At 49.4% G+C, this 14,852-nt stretch overlaps 1 protein-coding gene and 1 pseudogene across 4 annotated transcripts in view; both read right to left on the bottom strand.

Moving 5' to 3' along the window:
* The window catches only part of LOC309369095 (uncharacterized protein), an 83,787-nt gene that overhangs the window by 21,896 nt on the left and 47,039 nt on the right, over window positions 1–14,852 (bottom strand). The window contains exons 2-7 of one of the 3 annotated variants that reach the window (XM_081909747.1): window positions 8,209–8,253; window positions 7,764–7,808; window positions 5,322–5,814; window positions 5,048–5,129; window positions 4,679–4,761; window positions 3,224–3,350 (exon numbers count right to left, since the gene is read on the bottom strand). In XM_081909747.1, coding sequence (XP_081765873.1) covers window positions 3,224–3,350; window positions 4,679–4,761; window positions 5,048–5,129; window positions 5,322–5,723 — 694 coding nt within the window. In that variant the 5' untranslated portion in view covers window positions 5,724–5,814; window positions 7,764–7,808; window positions 8,209–8,253. Of the gene's footprint in view, window positions 1–284; window positions 438–3,223; window positions 3,351–4,678; window positions 4,762–5,047; window positions 5,130–5,321; window positions 5,815–7,763; window positions 7,809–8,208; window positions 8,254–14,852 lie in introns of those variants that run through there. The other 2 variants (XM_081909748.1, XM_081909749.1) reach the window with 2 other exon arrangements.
* LOC309368805 (tigger transposable element-derived protein 1 pseudogene) lies at window positions 1,071–2,956 on the bottom strand (annotated as a pseudogene). Its single transcript, XR_014173477.1, has 3 exons — window positions 2,664–2,956; window positions 1,159–1,977; window positions 1,071–1,087 (listed from the first exon to the last, which is right to left on the bottom strand). The product of XR_014173477.1 is annotated as a tigger transposable element-derived protein 1 pseudogene (transcript).

Raw genomic sequence — 14,852 nt, forward strand, 5'->3', positions numbered from 1 at the left:
GTACCTCGCAAGACGAAATTAATTCGTTCTGCGAGTTTTTTTCATCTAGCGAATTTTTCGTCTTGCGAAGCACGAAATCCCATAGGAATGCATTGAAATTCAATTAATGCGTTCCTATGGTCAAAAAAAGTCCAAACAAAGCCAAATATGGTACAACAAGAGTTTATTAACTGCTCTTTAAAGTCACACATACTGTAAAGAGCATTTCAAAAATCTAAGGAACAATAAATTAAGTTTCTAAACATGATAGAAAAACATTAAAAAATCAACAAAGTGTACAGTACATTTTCTAAGACTCTGGGGGACAACTCGAAGAAGGTTCCTCTTCCACTCTTTGCTTCTTGCTGAAGAACCCATGGTCTGCTGCCTCATCTGCCTTTTCAGCACCTCCCTGAAAGGCGACATGACCCTCGTATCAAAAGTGTTCACAAGGTCATGTGCCACGTGCTTGTCAGGGTGGTGCCGCTGTGCAAAAGCCTGCACATCCTTCCACTTCAGGCAGCCGTTCCTCAGTTGCTTCCTCCTCTTCCAGCGAGGCCTGCTCCTGCGCAGCCTCTGCCTGCAGTTCGACCAGCTCCTGGGTGGTCAGCTCGTGCTCGTGCTCCTCCACCAGCTCACTGACATCCTCCTCTGTGACCTCCAGGCCCATGGTCCTCCCCAATGAAACAATGTCCTGCACCACTGTTGACTCTGGTGCATCAGAGTCACTTGGTGCCACACAGTCCGGCCACAGGCTGCGCCAAGCGCAATTCAAATTTCTCTGGCTGATCCCGTTCCAGGCCATGGTGATCATCTTCAAGCAGGTGACGATGTCGAAGTGGTCCTTCCAGAATTCCCGCAGGGTGATGGTGGTGCAATCAGTCACCTTGAAGCATCGCCTGAAAAGCTCCTTGGTGTAGAGTTTTTTGAAATTGGCGATGACCTGCTGATCCATCGGCTGGAGCAGTGGCGTGGTGTTAGGCGGCAGGAACATGATGCTGATGAAGCTGAACTCCTCCAACAAGTCCTCCTCAAGGTCTTTAGGATGAGCAGGAGCATTGTCCATCAGAAGCAAAGCCTTCAGCAGCAGGTCATTGTCCAGCAGGTACTGTTTGACAGCAGGGCCAAAAGCAAGATTGACCCAGTCCACAAACAGCACACGTGTGACCCACGCCTTACTGTTGGATCGCCACATGACACTCAGCTGCTCTTTGTCAACCTTGTGTTTCTTGAAGGCCTGTGGGTTCTCCGAGTGGTACACCAGCAGGGGCTTGATCTTCAGGTCGCCGCTTGCGTTGGCACAGAAGAGCAGGGTCAGACGGTCCTTCATGGGCTTGTGGCCAGGCAACCTGGCCTCCTCCTGTGTGATGAAAGTCCTTTTGGGCATCCTCTTCCAAAACAGCCCGGTCTCGTCGCAGTTGAAGACCTGCTGTGGAACGTAGCCCTCCGTCTTCACAACCTCCAGGAACTCCGCTGCAAAGTCTTCAGCCGCAGGAACATCAGAACTGGCAGCCTCTCCATGCCTGACCACGCTGTGGATTCCAGATCTTGTCTTGAACCGGTCAAACCAGCCTCTGCTTGCCTTGAAGACTTCTGGCTCGCCTGAGGTTCCTGGCTGTTCCCGGACGAGGTCTGCGTGCAAGGCCTTGGCCTTCTCACAAATGACGGCCTCAGTCACTGTGTCCCCTGCACGCTGCTTCTCTTCTAACCAGATGAGCAGCAACTTCTCGACCTCCTCCAGAACAGCTGGGCGGTTCTTCACAATCCTGGTGACTCCCTTGGCTGCATCAGTCGCAAGGATCTTCTCCCTCATCTTCAAGATGGTCCCGATGGTTGATGGATTCCTCCCGTACTCCCTGGCGAGGTCTGTCACACGCATTCCACCGTCGTGCTTCCGGATGATCTCCTTCTTCATTTCCAGCGTAACCTTCTCCTTCTTCCTCTCGCCGGCCTCTGCAGCAGCAGTCTTCTTGGGTCCCATGGCAGCACAGCTCCTACCTTCGCAAACCCCCCCCAAATAAAAAAATCAGTCCTTCAAATCCAAAAAATTCAAAAGCACCCAGCCACCCACCACACAGAAATTCAAACCCAGAACCAAGTCCTTGAATTTCAAACACCCCAACCCAAAATCCAAACCCCCCCAAAAAAGTTTTAAAAGTTTAACTTACCAAATGGCTTCAAAAGAAGTTTTGGAAAAGCTTCAAAAATCACCAAAGTCTTCCCCCAGCCACCCACCACACAGAAATTGCAAACCCTTCCCCAACTGTTCCCCCAGCCACCCACCACAGAAATTGCAAACCCCTCCCCAACTGTCGCAAACCCCTCCCCAACTGTTCCCCCAGCCCCTCCCCAACTCTTGCAAACCCCTCCCCAACTGTTCCCCCAGCCCCTCCCCAACTCTTGCAAACCCCTCCCCAAGTTTTCCCCCAGCCCCTCCCCAACTGTTGCAAACCCCTCCCCAACTGTTCCCCCAGCCACCCACCACACAGAAATTCAAACCCAGATTTTTTTTAAAAAAACAGCAGAGTGGCCCAATGGTCACAGAAAATCATAAAAATTCAGGGGGGAAAACCACACAGGCTTCCAGATTCTTGCAAACCCCTACCCAACACCAAGTCCTTGAATTCCAAACACCACAACCCAAAATCCAAAAACCACAAAAAAGTTTTAAAAGTTTAACTTACCAAATGGCTGCAAAAGAAGTTTTGGAAAAGCTTCAAAAATCACCAGAGTCCTCAAAAACCTCAAAAAAGGCTACCACACCGCGTGCTATGAGTTGCTCCTCGAAGTCAAGTCGCAACTGCACCTCTTCAAGCAATGCACCCTGGGTATTAACGGTTTTAAGAAAAAGGAAACAAACTTGCAAGACGTTTTCGTCTTGCGAAGCAAGCCCATAGGGAAATTTGTCTTGCGAAGCAACTCAGAAAACGAAAAACTCTTTCGTCTTGCGAGTTTTTCGTCTTACGAGGCATTCGTCTTGCGAGGTACCACTGTACTTATCTTTCCGAACAACTCTGAAGCTGACATTTAAGATGCCTGGGCAGTTCAGATCAGCCCAACTGTGGTAGAAGGAGGCAGAACTGGAGGAAGATTGTTCACAGAAAAAACTGTAACCTACTATTTCTTGTGGGGGTGTTAGGTTCCCAGGTGTTGTAGGGGGCGCTGTGAAAATATATGAGGTTTGTCACATAGAGGTATTTCTTGAATTTCCAGGCAGATAGGACGATCCCACAGGGAGACTTACCAAGAGAGGCCACGATCCCACGATTCTCCTCCATGACGTCCTTATGCAGAGCTCTCTGGTCAGGATCCAGCAACGCCCACTCCTCGTCCGTGAAACGAACAGCGACATCTTCAAAGCACACTGGACCCTAAAAGAAAAAGGGAAATGTCCTCCTCTGAGACAACAGAAATATGATCTGCTACACAATGCTCTGTTATTTCCTTCCTGCTAATTGCTGTGTTATTTCAATAGGATTGCTTTGCTGGACATTTTTATTATGGGTACCTATTTTAACGCTTTAATTGAATTCATTTATTCTGCATTTTAAGTGTGGGTATTATTCTAATTGCAAATAGGTGGTACTCCAACTTATGTTTTCCACATTATTCTGCCTACGCAAGCATTCCAGTTTCCCCGATGGAAGGATCCACTTTCTCCTCTCCTCCTGAGTTGTTCTGGGGAGGTTCCCTTCCAATGCCCTAGAGCCAAATTCAAGGGGTTCATGGGGGCATGGAGAGGGGGAGGAGTGGGGGGCAGGCCCCATTTTGCAGCAGATAGGGCTGGCTAGGTGAATCCTGGACATTATTTGTCATCGTCTGTTTGATGCTTAGAAGCCTATTTTAGCATTCATTGATGAATATAGAAATACAAGAAGCCTAGTTTGGATGGCCATCTGTCTTGGAGGATCTAGCTGAGACTCCTGCAATGCAGGGGGTGGGACTTGATGACCCTTGGGGTCCCCTTCAACTCTAGGATTCCATGAAAACTGCAACTACAGATGAATCCTACAGGTGACATTCAGAAGGCTGGTGTCACAGAGCTACCTGGGCAGGAAATCCCACAGTTCACAGCTGGAGTTTTCTCTTTATCAGCAAGAACACGATGTTCACAGACTTGGCTGAGTTTCGGGCTTAATGAAAACAGCAGCTCATTCCCTGAGCCTCTTCCTCCACAAAAGCAGTTGCTGAGAGTGAAGTCCCCCAGCTCCCCACAGCTTTCCAAGTCCCCTCTTTTCTGGGGTTTCTGGCAAGCGATTGAACAGTGTGCCAGTGTGCAGCCTGCCTTTACTCCTCCATGTTAGACCTCTCTTGGCTCTGAGAGACAAACAGGGAGGGTGGATTCTGGCAGAAGGAGAGGGAGCCCCCGGTGGCCCCTCCTTCTCCTGACTCACCTCTGCCTCTCGACCTTCCTCTCCCACTCGCCTCCTTCTTCTTCTGCCTCTGATTCTGCACTGCATTCTGCCACAGAGTCTCCCAGCTCACTAAGCCCTGTTGCCCCTTCAGCTTCTGACACCTCCTCTTCCCAGACTTCTCCCTCCGACCGCCCATCCTTCCTCCACCTCCACTCCGTGGGGTTTGAGCCGTCTTCCCTTCCTGGTTCCCCAGCTGCTTCCTCCCACCATTCCTCTGTGCCCAACCAGTCCATGACATTGCTCCATCCCTCGGCCTCTGTCCCCACAAGGCAGCTTCCCCTGACCTGATCTGGTTCCCCAGCCGCTGCTTCCCTTCTAAGCCCATGAAAAGGCAGATCAGGAGGTCTTGCCGGCATCATTCTGTCACCTGCAAGAGAAAAAAGGTAAGCAGGATTGCCTGCTTCTCTCACAGGTGAAACAGGGCATCTCTAACTACAGATGGGCTTTGAGAAAGCCTTACCTGCTGAGTGCAGTTGAAGGTTTGTGCCCATTTCATGTTAGGTGTGCAGAAATACATCTCCCCTCCTCGGAACCCTTGTTCCCAACCCCCACCCCTCAAAAAAAAAAAAAAAAAAAAGATGAAAAGAACCCTCAGATGAGTTGGAAAACAAACAGAACAAGACCAAATGAAGAAAAGCCACCTTCCTCCTTACCCAGGGGCCTCTCTCTGGTGTCCAACGGAGGCCTCTCTGCCTCACAGGAATCCAGGTCCATTTCTGCAAAATGATCCCTTTTCTGAAAGAACAACAAGAATTCAAAACAGTAAATGAAAGGTGAGAAATATTAGAAAGAGAACGCAAAAACAGATACTTTAAGGGTGTTAGATCTCATTCCCCGAAAATGGATGGGCCATCAGCAGACCATTTTTGGATGTTCTCCATCCTGCTTGGAGCCCCTTGGGAGTATCCAGAGGAAAGTCTCTCTCACCTGCTTTCTCTCCTCTGCCTGACTCAGGAGAAAACCTTCGGCCAGGGCCACTGCCTGGGAACTGGTCTCCGCTCCACATTCCCTCACCCAGCTCTCCATCTCTGGTGGAAGGACAGCCAGGAACTGCTCCAAGATCACCAGGTCCAGCATCTCAGCCTTCGTGTGCCTTTCTGGCTTCAGCCACTGACGGCAAAGGTGGTAGAGTCGGCTGCAAACCTCTCGGGGTCCTTTGGCCTCCTGGAAGCAGAACTGCCTCAGCTGCTGGCTCTGCACCTCTGAGCGGAGAATGTCCTCCTCACCCAGGATCTTCTGCACAGGGTTTTCCAAGAATCCCCCACTGCTCCCAGTTTGGTTGGCATGGCCTCTTCCTGTTCCAGGGCCAGCTGAATCTCGCTCACCCATCTGTGCTCTCAGGAAGCCTCTGAGAGATGGGAAGGAACCCTTTGGTCTTCTGCCAAGTTCTGTTTGTCTGAATGAGAAGCTCTAGCAAATCCTACAAAGCAAATACATTTCTGTTATAAAAGTTGTACAGTATCAGGAGAACAAAAACTTTCCCTGAGCAAGCATGGGTGAGTCTTGCTGGGAACCCGGGTAGGATTGCACCACAGGCCAGACTCTGAGCTATCTTTCAAAAAAGGAGGAGGAGGAGGAGGAGGAGGAGGAGGAGGAGGAGATGATGTAGGCCTCTAGAAGGGAGATTGTGGAAATGTGGAGGCAAGCGAAGAGATTAATACGAGGCGAATCAGCCTGGTTGCTCCTTCCTTCCAGTCAATGCATGAAGTCAGAACTGATTGACAAGGGAGTCATTGGTGCCTCGTGAAAAATGACTATGTGTGTTGAATCTGAATCTCCTTTCTTGTAGCTTGAAGCCATTGGTTGGAATCCTGCGTCCAGGTGACATGGCTCTCCTAAAGGCCGGCCTCACTATACACTGCCTTTGTTGATCTAAAAGCAGCCTTTGATACAGTCTCCAGAACCAGACTCTGGCACAGACTACAGGGGACCTACATGGAATTAAGAGCTTCTGCTCTTAATTCAGGCACTGCACGCAAACACGGCTCTTAGAGTCAGGTGTAGCCGCCTAGGACATCTAACGGACCCTATTAAAACCTCTAAAGGAGTCAGGCAAGGGTGCCTATTGCCCCCTCTACTATTCAATTTCTATCTAAATAATTTAGTATCTGCACTCCATGACTCAGAAGGCACTCCATGACTCAGGAACTCCAAGGCCATAAATTAGAACAAATCACAAACTATAAGTATCTAGGAATGGTGGTACAGGCCTCAGGAGCCAACAAACTACACATAAACTCCATTGGGAGTTCAGCGGAAAAACATGCAAATTGTATCCTTAAATTTTTCAGAGCACAAGGGGGCTTCTTCGTTCCCGCAGCTCGAAAACTATACAAGGCCAAAACTTTGGCACAACTCCTTTATGGTTCCTTTTTGCTCCTGCCTTCCTCGGCTTTCTCCCCCCTTGAGAGAGTTCAATCTAGACTTCTTAGAGCTCTCCTCCAAGTGCCCAGATGTGTCTCAAACGCATGGGTTAGATGAGAAACGGGGATGGTGAGAGTGGAGGCTAGCATCTGCCTAACATCAATCTACAAATGGCTGACATTGAACCTGCTGCCCCTAGGGATAGCCCCACTGACCCTCTGCGACCAATTCCAAGCAGGCTGGCAGACTGCAGTCCTGAACACCCTCCAGAAACTGGGTTTTGCCCCTCAAGCCCTTCTAAGTCTGGGCTTGGGCCAGGCAAAGAATATTAGACACCGAGAGAGAACAGGACTGCACAAGGTGCTCAGACTATATAATTGGAGAAATCGAGAAATATATAGCTGCACTGGCAGAATATCTCTTCTTTCTCGCATCTAGAAATGCAAGAAGGGCCTTTACACTCGCCAGAAGCTCGGCTCTTCCCTCGCTGGTCCTGGATGGAGCCTTTAGAAAAGTCCCGTATGCTCAGAGACTTTTCACCTGCCCATTGGGAGAGATAGGCAGCCAAAACACTTGCTCTTTAGACGTCCCTTTTACGAAGAGACACGTAGTAAGACCATTGATCCCCTGCTGGTGAGGCTCACTGACCTCCCGCAAAAGCAAGAATTAGACCTTTTCCTGTTAGGCAAAGATCAGAAGATGACCTGGATGGTCGCCAGATTGTGTGTACAGATCTGTAGGCGCAGACCATCTCCCAACTCAAAATAGTCCGTCATGAAAATCCCCAAACTCGGTTCCATGGGTGACTCTGAGTCAAGTCCCTGGTGTAGTTTGTTGGTGTGCATTGTTTTTAAATTTGTTCTTGTACATAAATTGCCTGTTTTACTTCTGTGACTGTACCCCCAAGTGTGTTTTATAAGCTGCTCTCTGACCGTAATAAATTATCTAATCTGACATGGCTCTCCTGTCTCCTCTCTGTCTCCTCTCTTTTCCATGTAAACATACCCAGCTCCTCACAAAGCTTGGCTTGATCTGCTTGGCTGGCCTCCTCTGCCAATAAGGAGAAAGAAAGAAGGGAAACAGACAAAGAGGTTTGGGAGCAACCATTCAGACACGTTTCCTCTCTTGTGCAATGACGCTGACCCGTGTCACACACAGCAGAAGTCCTACTGAGAGCCTTATTTAAAGAAGCCAGATTTCTATCTGCTAGATTTCCCAGGGGGCTCTGAATAATTATTTTTCTGGAAGGGGGGCGGTAACCTCCTCTCCTCCCCCCCACAAAATATCTAAAGGAAGGAGACAGTTCCTGCCCCCTCGCCCCTCCCTGGCAGGACCCCCTGCTCCCTGGGGCTCCCCCCCCCCATGAGCCACCCTCCCCTGCTGCATCCCTGGGACCCCCCACCTTCTCCCCACTGCACCCTCCTGGGGGGGGGGGGAGGAAGAGACTCACCAGATCCCAGGAGAGGATTGCCCTTCCCAAAGGAGTAAGCAGCGTCTTTATACAAATGCAGAATATAGAGTACTGTAGTTGCAAACCTCGCGCAACCTCGCCCCTCCCTGGCAGGACCCCCTGCTCCCTGGGGCTCCCCCCCCCACCTGAGCCACTCTCCCCTGCTGCAGCCCTGGGACCCCCCCTTCTCCCCACTGCACCCTCTGGGGGGGGGAGAGGAAGAGACTCACCAGATCCCCTGGAAGAGAGCAATGCAGCCTTTGCAATAGCAGAAAGCAACCCTGCCCCCCCCCGCTTGCAGGAAGGGGAGGGAGGGGCTTTTCCTCTGGAGGACCTGGCCCCCTTACTTCCTGTCCTCTCTAGGAATGCAGCTCAGTTCCCTTTAACCCTTGCAAAGCCGAGTCCACCCTGCTCAGTCCTCTCTGCCTTTTCTCTCTTGCATTGCACAATCTCAGAGATGCTCATTTTGAGGGGACGCTCTTGGTTGGTCTGTGATCCGCTCCCTCCCTTGGCCAGAAACTGGAGGAAGAGGTTGCAGGGAAAGGGGTTTGCAGGAAGCAAGGAACCTCCTCCTAGAATGGGAGGGAGCCCTAAGGGTCATCTATTCCAGCCCCCCTGCAAGGCAGGAATCTCAGCCAAAGCATCCAACCTCTGCTTCAAAACCTCCAAGGAAGGAGAGTCCGCCATCTCCCAAGGGATTCTGCTGCTCTTCCCCTCAGAATGTTCTTCCTGCTCTTTAGGCAGCAGAAACTGCTTTCTGGTCCTCTGGGTCCCTTATTCTGGGTGCTCCCCTCTAGGGCAGGAGAAAACAAGCTGGCTCCCTCTTCCATGGGTCAGCCCCCCAGATATTGAGAGGTGGCTCTCAGGTCTCCATCCAGGCAGGTCTCAGCTGAGGGAGGAACAGGAAGACACGCTGTTCCTGCCTCTCCTGGGACTACGCATTGCTGAGCTGCAAAATGCAGGAAAGGGCACATTTTGAAAGCTTTGGGTACGTTTTGTTAATGGAGAAACCTGAGGGTTCCCTTGGACAAAAAACAAGGACACCAGCCAGGAATAGCAGAGCAAAAGAGCAGCCAGTAGGCTTGGTCTTTCTTGTAGACTGTCGTGACAGGACTCCCACCTGCCACAAGGTGGAACAAGATGGATGCCCAGAACAACAGAGCCCCCAAACTTTTATCAGCTGCTAATCCCCATGTTAGACCCCCCCAAACTACATCACTCATACATCATGGTAAGGGGAGGTCTGGTGGCAGCAATCTGAGCATCCTGGACCCTGCCCCATGGTTATCCTTGCCTTCCATCAAACACCCATGGAATGTAACCTGACGCTTTTGCCTTTGTCTGGGTTTGTTATTTCTGGAATGGCTACCTGTCTGGCACTCAGGTATCAGGATGCCAGGGATTATCCCTCAGGCAGAGGGGCTGCTGAGTAGCTGAGCTCACATGTCCAGATGAATTTCTGAAGTTTTCCCAGTGAGCCAGTACAGAGATACCTTTATCAGTGAATTCTTACATTTGGTATTGTGCAGCAGAGGCGCTTTGAGCAGATAGGAAGAAACTGTGATGAAGTGTTTTGTGGGGACAGAGCACAAAAGTCACAAAAGTGATTTTACCTGCAGGTCAGTCCTGGACTAAGCCAATCACGTCGGGCCCATTGTGTAAATAATGAATATAAAGCAGACATTCCGGGGGAACTTCCATTCCTCCGCATAAATATGTGCTGAATAAAGAGCATGAAATCCACACTCAACTCCGAGTATATTTCAATAGGAGAGCCTTCAAGGTGTCACACAGGACTGCTAAGAAGCCCCCCCCCCAAAAAAACCCCAACAACCTGTGATCATCTTCTAGCTTGGTTTCTTTCCCCTTCCCGTTCCCTGGATTCTCACAGAGAGAAGGGGGGACAAGTGACAACAGGAGCCACCTCCTGGCCAAGCCATTCCCATGGGAGAGAGTTGCTGGAGGCAGGGGTGGGACCTGTTGGCCGTGAATATTTGGATTGGCTAAGCAGATGAAATGGGCAGAAGCATCTCAGCCAGTGGGAAAGGCAGCCATATTGACTATGGCAGGCATAGGCAAACTCGGCCCTCCAGATGTTTTGCGACTACAATTCCCTTCATCCCTGACACCTGGTCCTGTTAGCTAGGGATGATGGGAGTTGTAGTCCCAAAACATCTGGAGGGCCGAGTTTGGGGATGCCTGCACTATGGGTTGTGGACTCTCCATCTTTGGCGGTCTTCACATACCTGTCAACTGTCCTGCTTTGAGTGGGACGTCCTGCAATTCCAGAAGCCACCCTGGCTTCTGATTGGCTCCCAGGATATCCTGTTTGGGCTCCCGTGAAACTGTGGCCCCAAAAGACGCCCATTTTGGGGGGTCCTTGCTCTTGCGTGATTTACGTGACTCATTCAGGAGTGTGGCCCCAAAAGTCGCAGGTCCCAAATTCCCTCTCCAACATGTTGGAGGGTAGGCAGAGTTTGGGAGGACAACTCTCTTCATATTCTATGGCTGTGGGTGACAGGAGAAAGAGTGGACGATGTCAGAATCTTCGAAGGGCCAGCAGAGGAGCCTCCCTTGGATGAATCACCACACCCCCATAGTGGCCATAAAAGCAGGTGAGCAGTGAGTCTCCCCTCAAGTTTTAAAAGGAGTGCTGCATTACTCGGCTGTCTCACAGGATGCTTTTTATTATGTTTTTATCATTGTTGTTCTGCATTGTGCTTTTAATGTTGTACACCGCCCTGGGATATTCTGATAAAGGGGGGTATATAAATTGAATAAATATTATTATTATTATTAATTTTATTATTTCCCCGCATTCTGGAGTGCCAAGTCTTTTTGAGAGAACTGCTGTGGAGCTGAGATGAAGGAGGAGAGACCATTTCCTCTGCACCCAGCAGAGGTGTGGAACTCCAGGAAGACACAAACTGAAAGACAGTGCACTATTTTATTATTATGTTTTATAACTCCTGCTTATGTTATATGACGTTATGATGTATTGTAATTTTCATAAAATGTATACATTGCTTGATTGTAAAAACACACAAACACACTCTTTCGTCTCCCATTCTAACAGAATACCGAATGTGCCTTTCAGCAGTTGGAATCTAAGTCTCTCCTGTATTTGTCAAAGGACTCTCTGAAATTCTGATGTTAGCCTGTATCTCCTTTTCATATATGTAAAGGAAATGCACTCTGGGAATTCCCATTTATATCTAATGTCAGCTCTCCTGAGTGCTATTGTTAAATATTTATATTTGGTTCTTCTAAGTCTCAATTTCAGTGGAATCTCTCTAAAGATATCTACTTTCTGTCCGGCAACCACATGATTTGGCTCTGAATCGGATTCTGGAAGGCCTCTGCCAGGTAGATGTTAACTTATTACTTCAGCTAAATGTCACAGGATTAAACAAGGTACTACAATGGTACCTTGGGTTACAAACGCTTCAGGTTACATACGCTTCAGGCTACAGACTCCGCTACCCCAGAAATAGTACCTCGGGTTAAGAACTTTGCTTCAGGATGAGAACAGAAATCGTGCTCCGGCGGCCCCATTTGCTAAAGTGGTGCTTCAGGTTAAGAACAGTTTCAGGTTAAGAACAGACCTCCAGAACAAATTAGGTACTTAACCCGAGGTACTACTGTACAGGCACAGCTTCTCTTAAACTCTCTCCTCTCATAATCAGTTGTTACACTTCAGGTATCCAGAATAAATGCTAAAAGGCTGAACTCTGTTTCTGCTGCTTCTCTCTCATTCCCTTCCTTAGTTATGACAGGACAGCCCAGCTTCCTTCATGGCTTCATACTTTGGTCCGTGAAATTAAAATGATAATTATTATTCTTATTTATTATTTATACCCCTCCCATCTGGCTGGGCTTCCCCAGCCACTCTGGGCGGCTTCAAATAAAATATTAAAATACTAATACATCAAAAATTAAAAGCTTCCCTAAACAGGGCTGCCTTCAGATGTCTTCAAAAAGTCTGGTAGTTGTTGTCTTTGACATCTACTGGGAGGGCGTTCCACAGGAAGGGCGCCACTACCGAGAAGGCCCTCTGTCTGGTTCCTTGTAACTTAGCTTCTTGCAGTGATGTTACCTCCAGAAGGCCCTTGGTGCTGGACCTCAGTGTCTGGGTAGAACTTCAATGGTAGCCCATTGTAGAGCGCATTGCTGTAGTCCAAGCAGGAGATGAGCAGAGCATGCACCATCTGGCGAGGCAGTCCGCAGGCAGATAGGGTCTCAGCCTGTGTACCAGATGGAGCTGGGAAACAGCTGCCCTGGACACAGATTTGACCTGTGCCTCCATGGACAGCTGTGAGTCCAAAATGACTCCCAGGCTGAACACAGCCCAGGGGGAAGGAGCGGAACCACTGTATGACAGTGCCCCCAGCTTCCAGCCCTTCAAAACGGTCCAGAAGGATGTTATGGTCGATGGTATCAAACGCCGCTGAGAGATCCAGCAGAACTAGGAAACAGCTCTCACCTTTGTCCCTAGCCCACCAGAGATCATCAACCAGCGCGACCAAGGCAGTTTCAAGTCCCATGTTGAGGCCTGAATCCCGTCTGGAAGGGATCAAATGGCCCGCTTCCTTCAGGCGTGCCTGGAGTTGTTCAGCAACCATTCGCTCAATCACCATGCCCAAGAATGGAGGATTTGAGACTCGGCGATAGTTGGCCATCGTGGCCGCATCTAAAGATGGGTCTGGGAAGGCTCCCTCACGAAGCCCATCGCCCAGCCCTTCTCGGCTAGCTTTTATAAGCCAGGATGGGCAAGGATGAAGGAGACAAGTGGTTGGTTTCACTCGTCCAAGCAGCCTGTCCACATCCTCGGGGGTAACAGATTGCAATTGATCCCACACAACTTGACTAGACAGGATTCTAGCACTCTCCCGCACTGCTCCTACGGTGGAGTCTACGTCTTCTCGAATCGGAGCGACTTTGTCTGCAAAAAACTGTGCAAAATCATTGCAGGAGATCATGTGGCCTGTACTAGGCCCTAATGGAGCAGGTGGTACTGCTAAATTGTGAAACACCTGAAAGAGTCTCCTGCTGCTGTTTTCGCAGATGTAATAGAGGCAGTGAAGAAAGTTTTCTTGGCCGTCACTATCACCACTTGGTAGGCTCGACATTGAGCTCTAACCCGTATCCAGTCAGCTTCAGAATGTGTTATCCGCCACCGGCTCTAGCCGTCCCAGCGATTGTTTCATCACCCTCAGCTCTGAAGAAAACCACGGGGCTGTCCGGGCTCCATGCAATCGGAGAGGGCGCTTCGGAACCAAACAGTCAATAGCCCTGGTTAACTCCACATTTCAGCGGGCCACCAGGGAATCGGCTGAAAGGCCATCAACATGGGATAAAACATACCTACCACGCTCTGGAAACCATTTTGATCCATTAAGGGGCTGACCATCTGAATCGGTCCCACCTCCCTGCAGAGGGGAAGGTTCGCGGAGACGTCCAGTTGCATCAGGAAGTGATCTGACCATGGCACTTCTTTCGTTTCGCTTTTACTTAGTGTCAGATCACCAACATCCATAGAGGTGAACACCAGGTCTAAGGCATGTCCGCGGCTATGAGTTGGGTCAAACATATTCAGGGAAAGCCCCACGGAGGCCATGCTTTCCACGAAGTCGCAAGCCGCCCCTTGCAATAATAATAATAATAAATTTTATTTATATCCCGCGCTCCCCGGCCGAAGCTGGGCTCAGGGCGGCTAACAACACTAAACAGTGTAACTGTTGTAAGGTCATGTCGGCGTGGATGTTTAAATCCCCTAGGAAAACCAAACTAGGTGTCGCCAGGAGAACATCCGCCATGACCTGGAGCAGCTCAGGTAGGGAATCCTTGGTGCAGTGGGGAGGTCGGTACACCAAAAGGAATTCTGTACTGCCCCTATTGCCCAACTTCCAGAACATGCACTCAGAGAACTGGGTCTTCCCAATAGGATGCCTGCTCCACAGGGTAGGACACAAACCAATGCCTTCCAGTTGTTGTTTTTTTTAAAAAAGACTGACTAAACACGCGGAAGAACTTTTTGACAGCAAGAGCTGTTAGTGGATTGGACTCCCTTGGGAGTGATGGAATTTCCATTCTTTGAGGTTTTCAAATGAAGTTGGATGGTCATCTGTCATGGATGCTTTACTTGCTATGCCTGCATCACAAGGGGTGAAATAGATTGCACAATTCCGTTATTCTCCCCTGTATGAATTCTTTGATGGTAAGTGAGACTGGACTTTTGATTGAAGCTCTTTCCACATTCCACACACTGATAGGGCTTCTCCCCTGTATGAATTCTTTGATGCGAAGTGAGATTGGAGCTCTGTCTGAAGCTCTTTCCACATACCACACACTGATAGGGTTTCTCCCCTGTATGAATTCTTTGATGGCAAACGAGATCGCAGCTATTAGTGAAGCTCTTTCCACATTCCACACACTGATAGGGTTTTCCCCCTGTATGAATTCTTTGATGCTTAGAGAGATCAAAGCTGCTACTGAAGCTCTTTCCACATTCCACACACTGATAGGGCTTCTCCCCTGTATGAATTCTGTGATGGGAAGTGAGATTGGAGCTCTGACTGAAGCTCTTTCCACATTCCATGCACTGATAGGGTTTCTCCCCTGTATGAATTCTTTGATGTTTAGTG

This window comes from Podarcis melisellensis (assembly GCF_964234715.1).
Source record: "Podarcis melisellensis genome assembly, chromosome: 4".
Classification (NCBI taxonomy): domain Eukaryota; kingdom Metazoa; phylum Chordata; class Lepidosauria; order Squamata; family Lacertidae; genus Podarcis; species Podarcis melisellensis.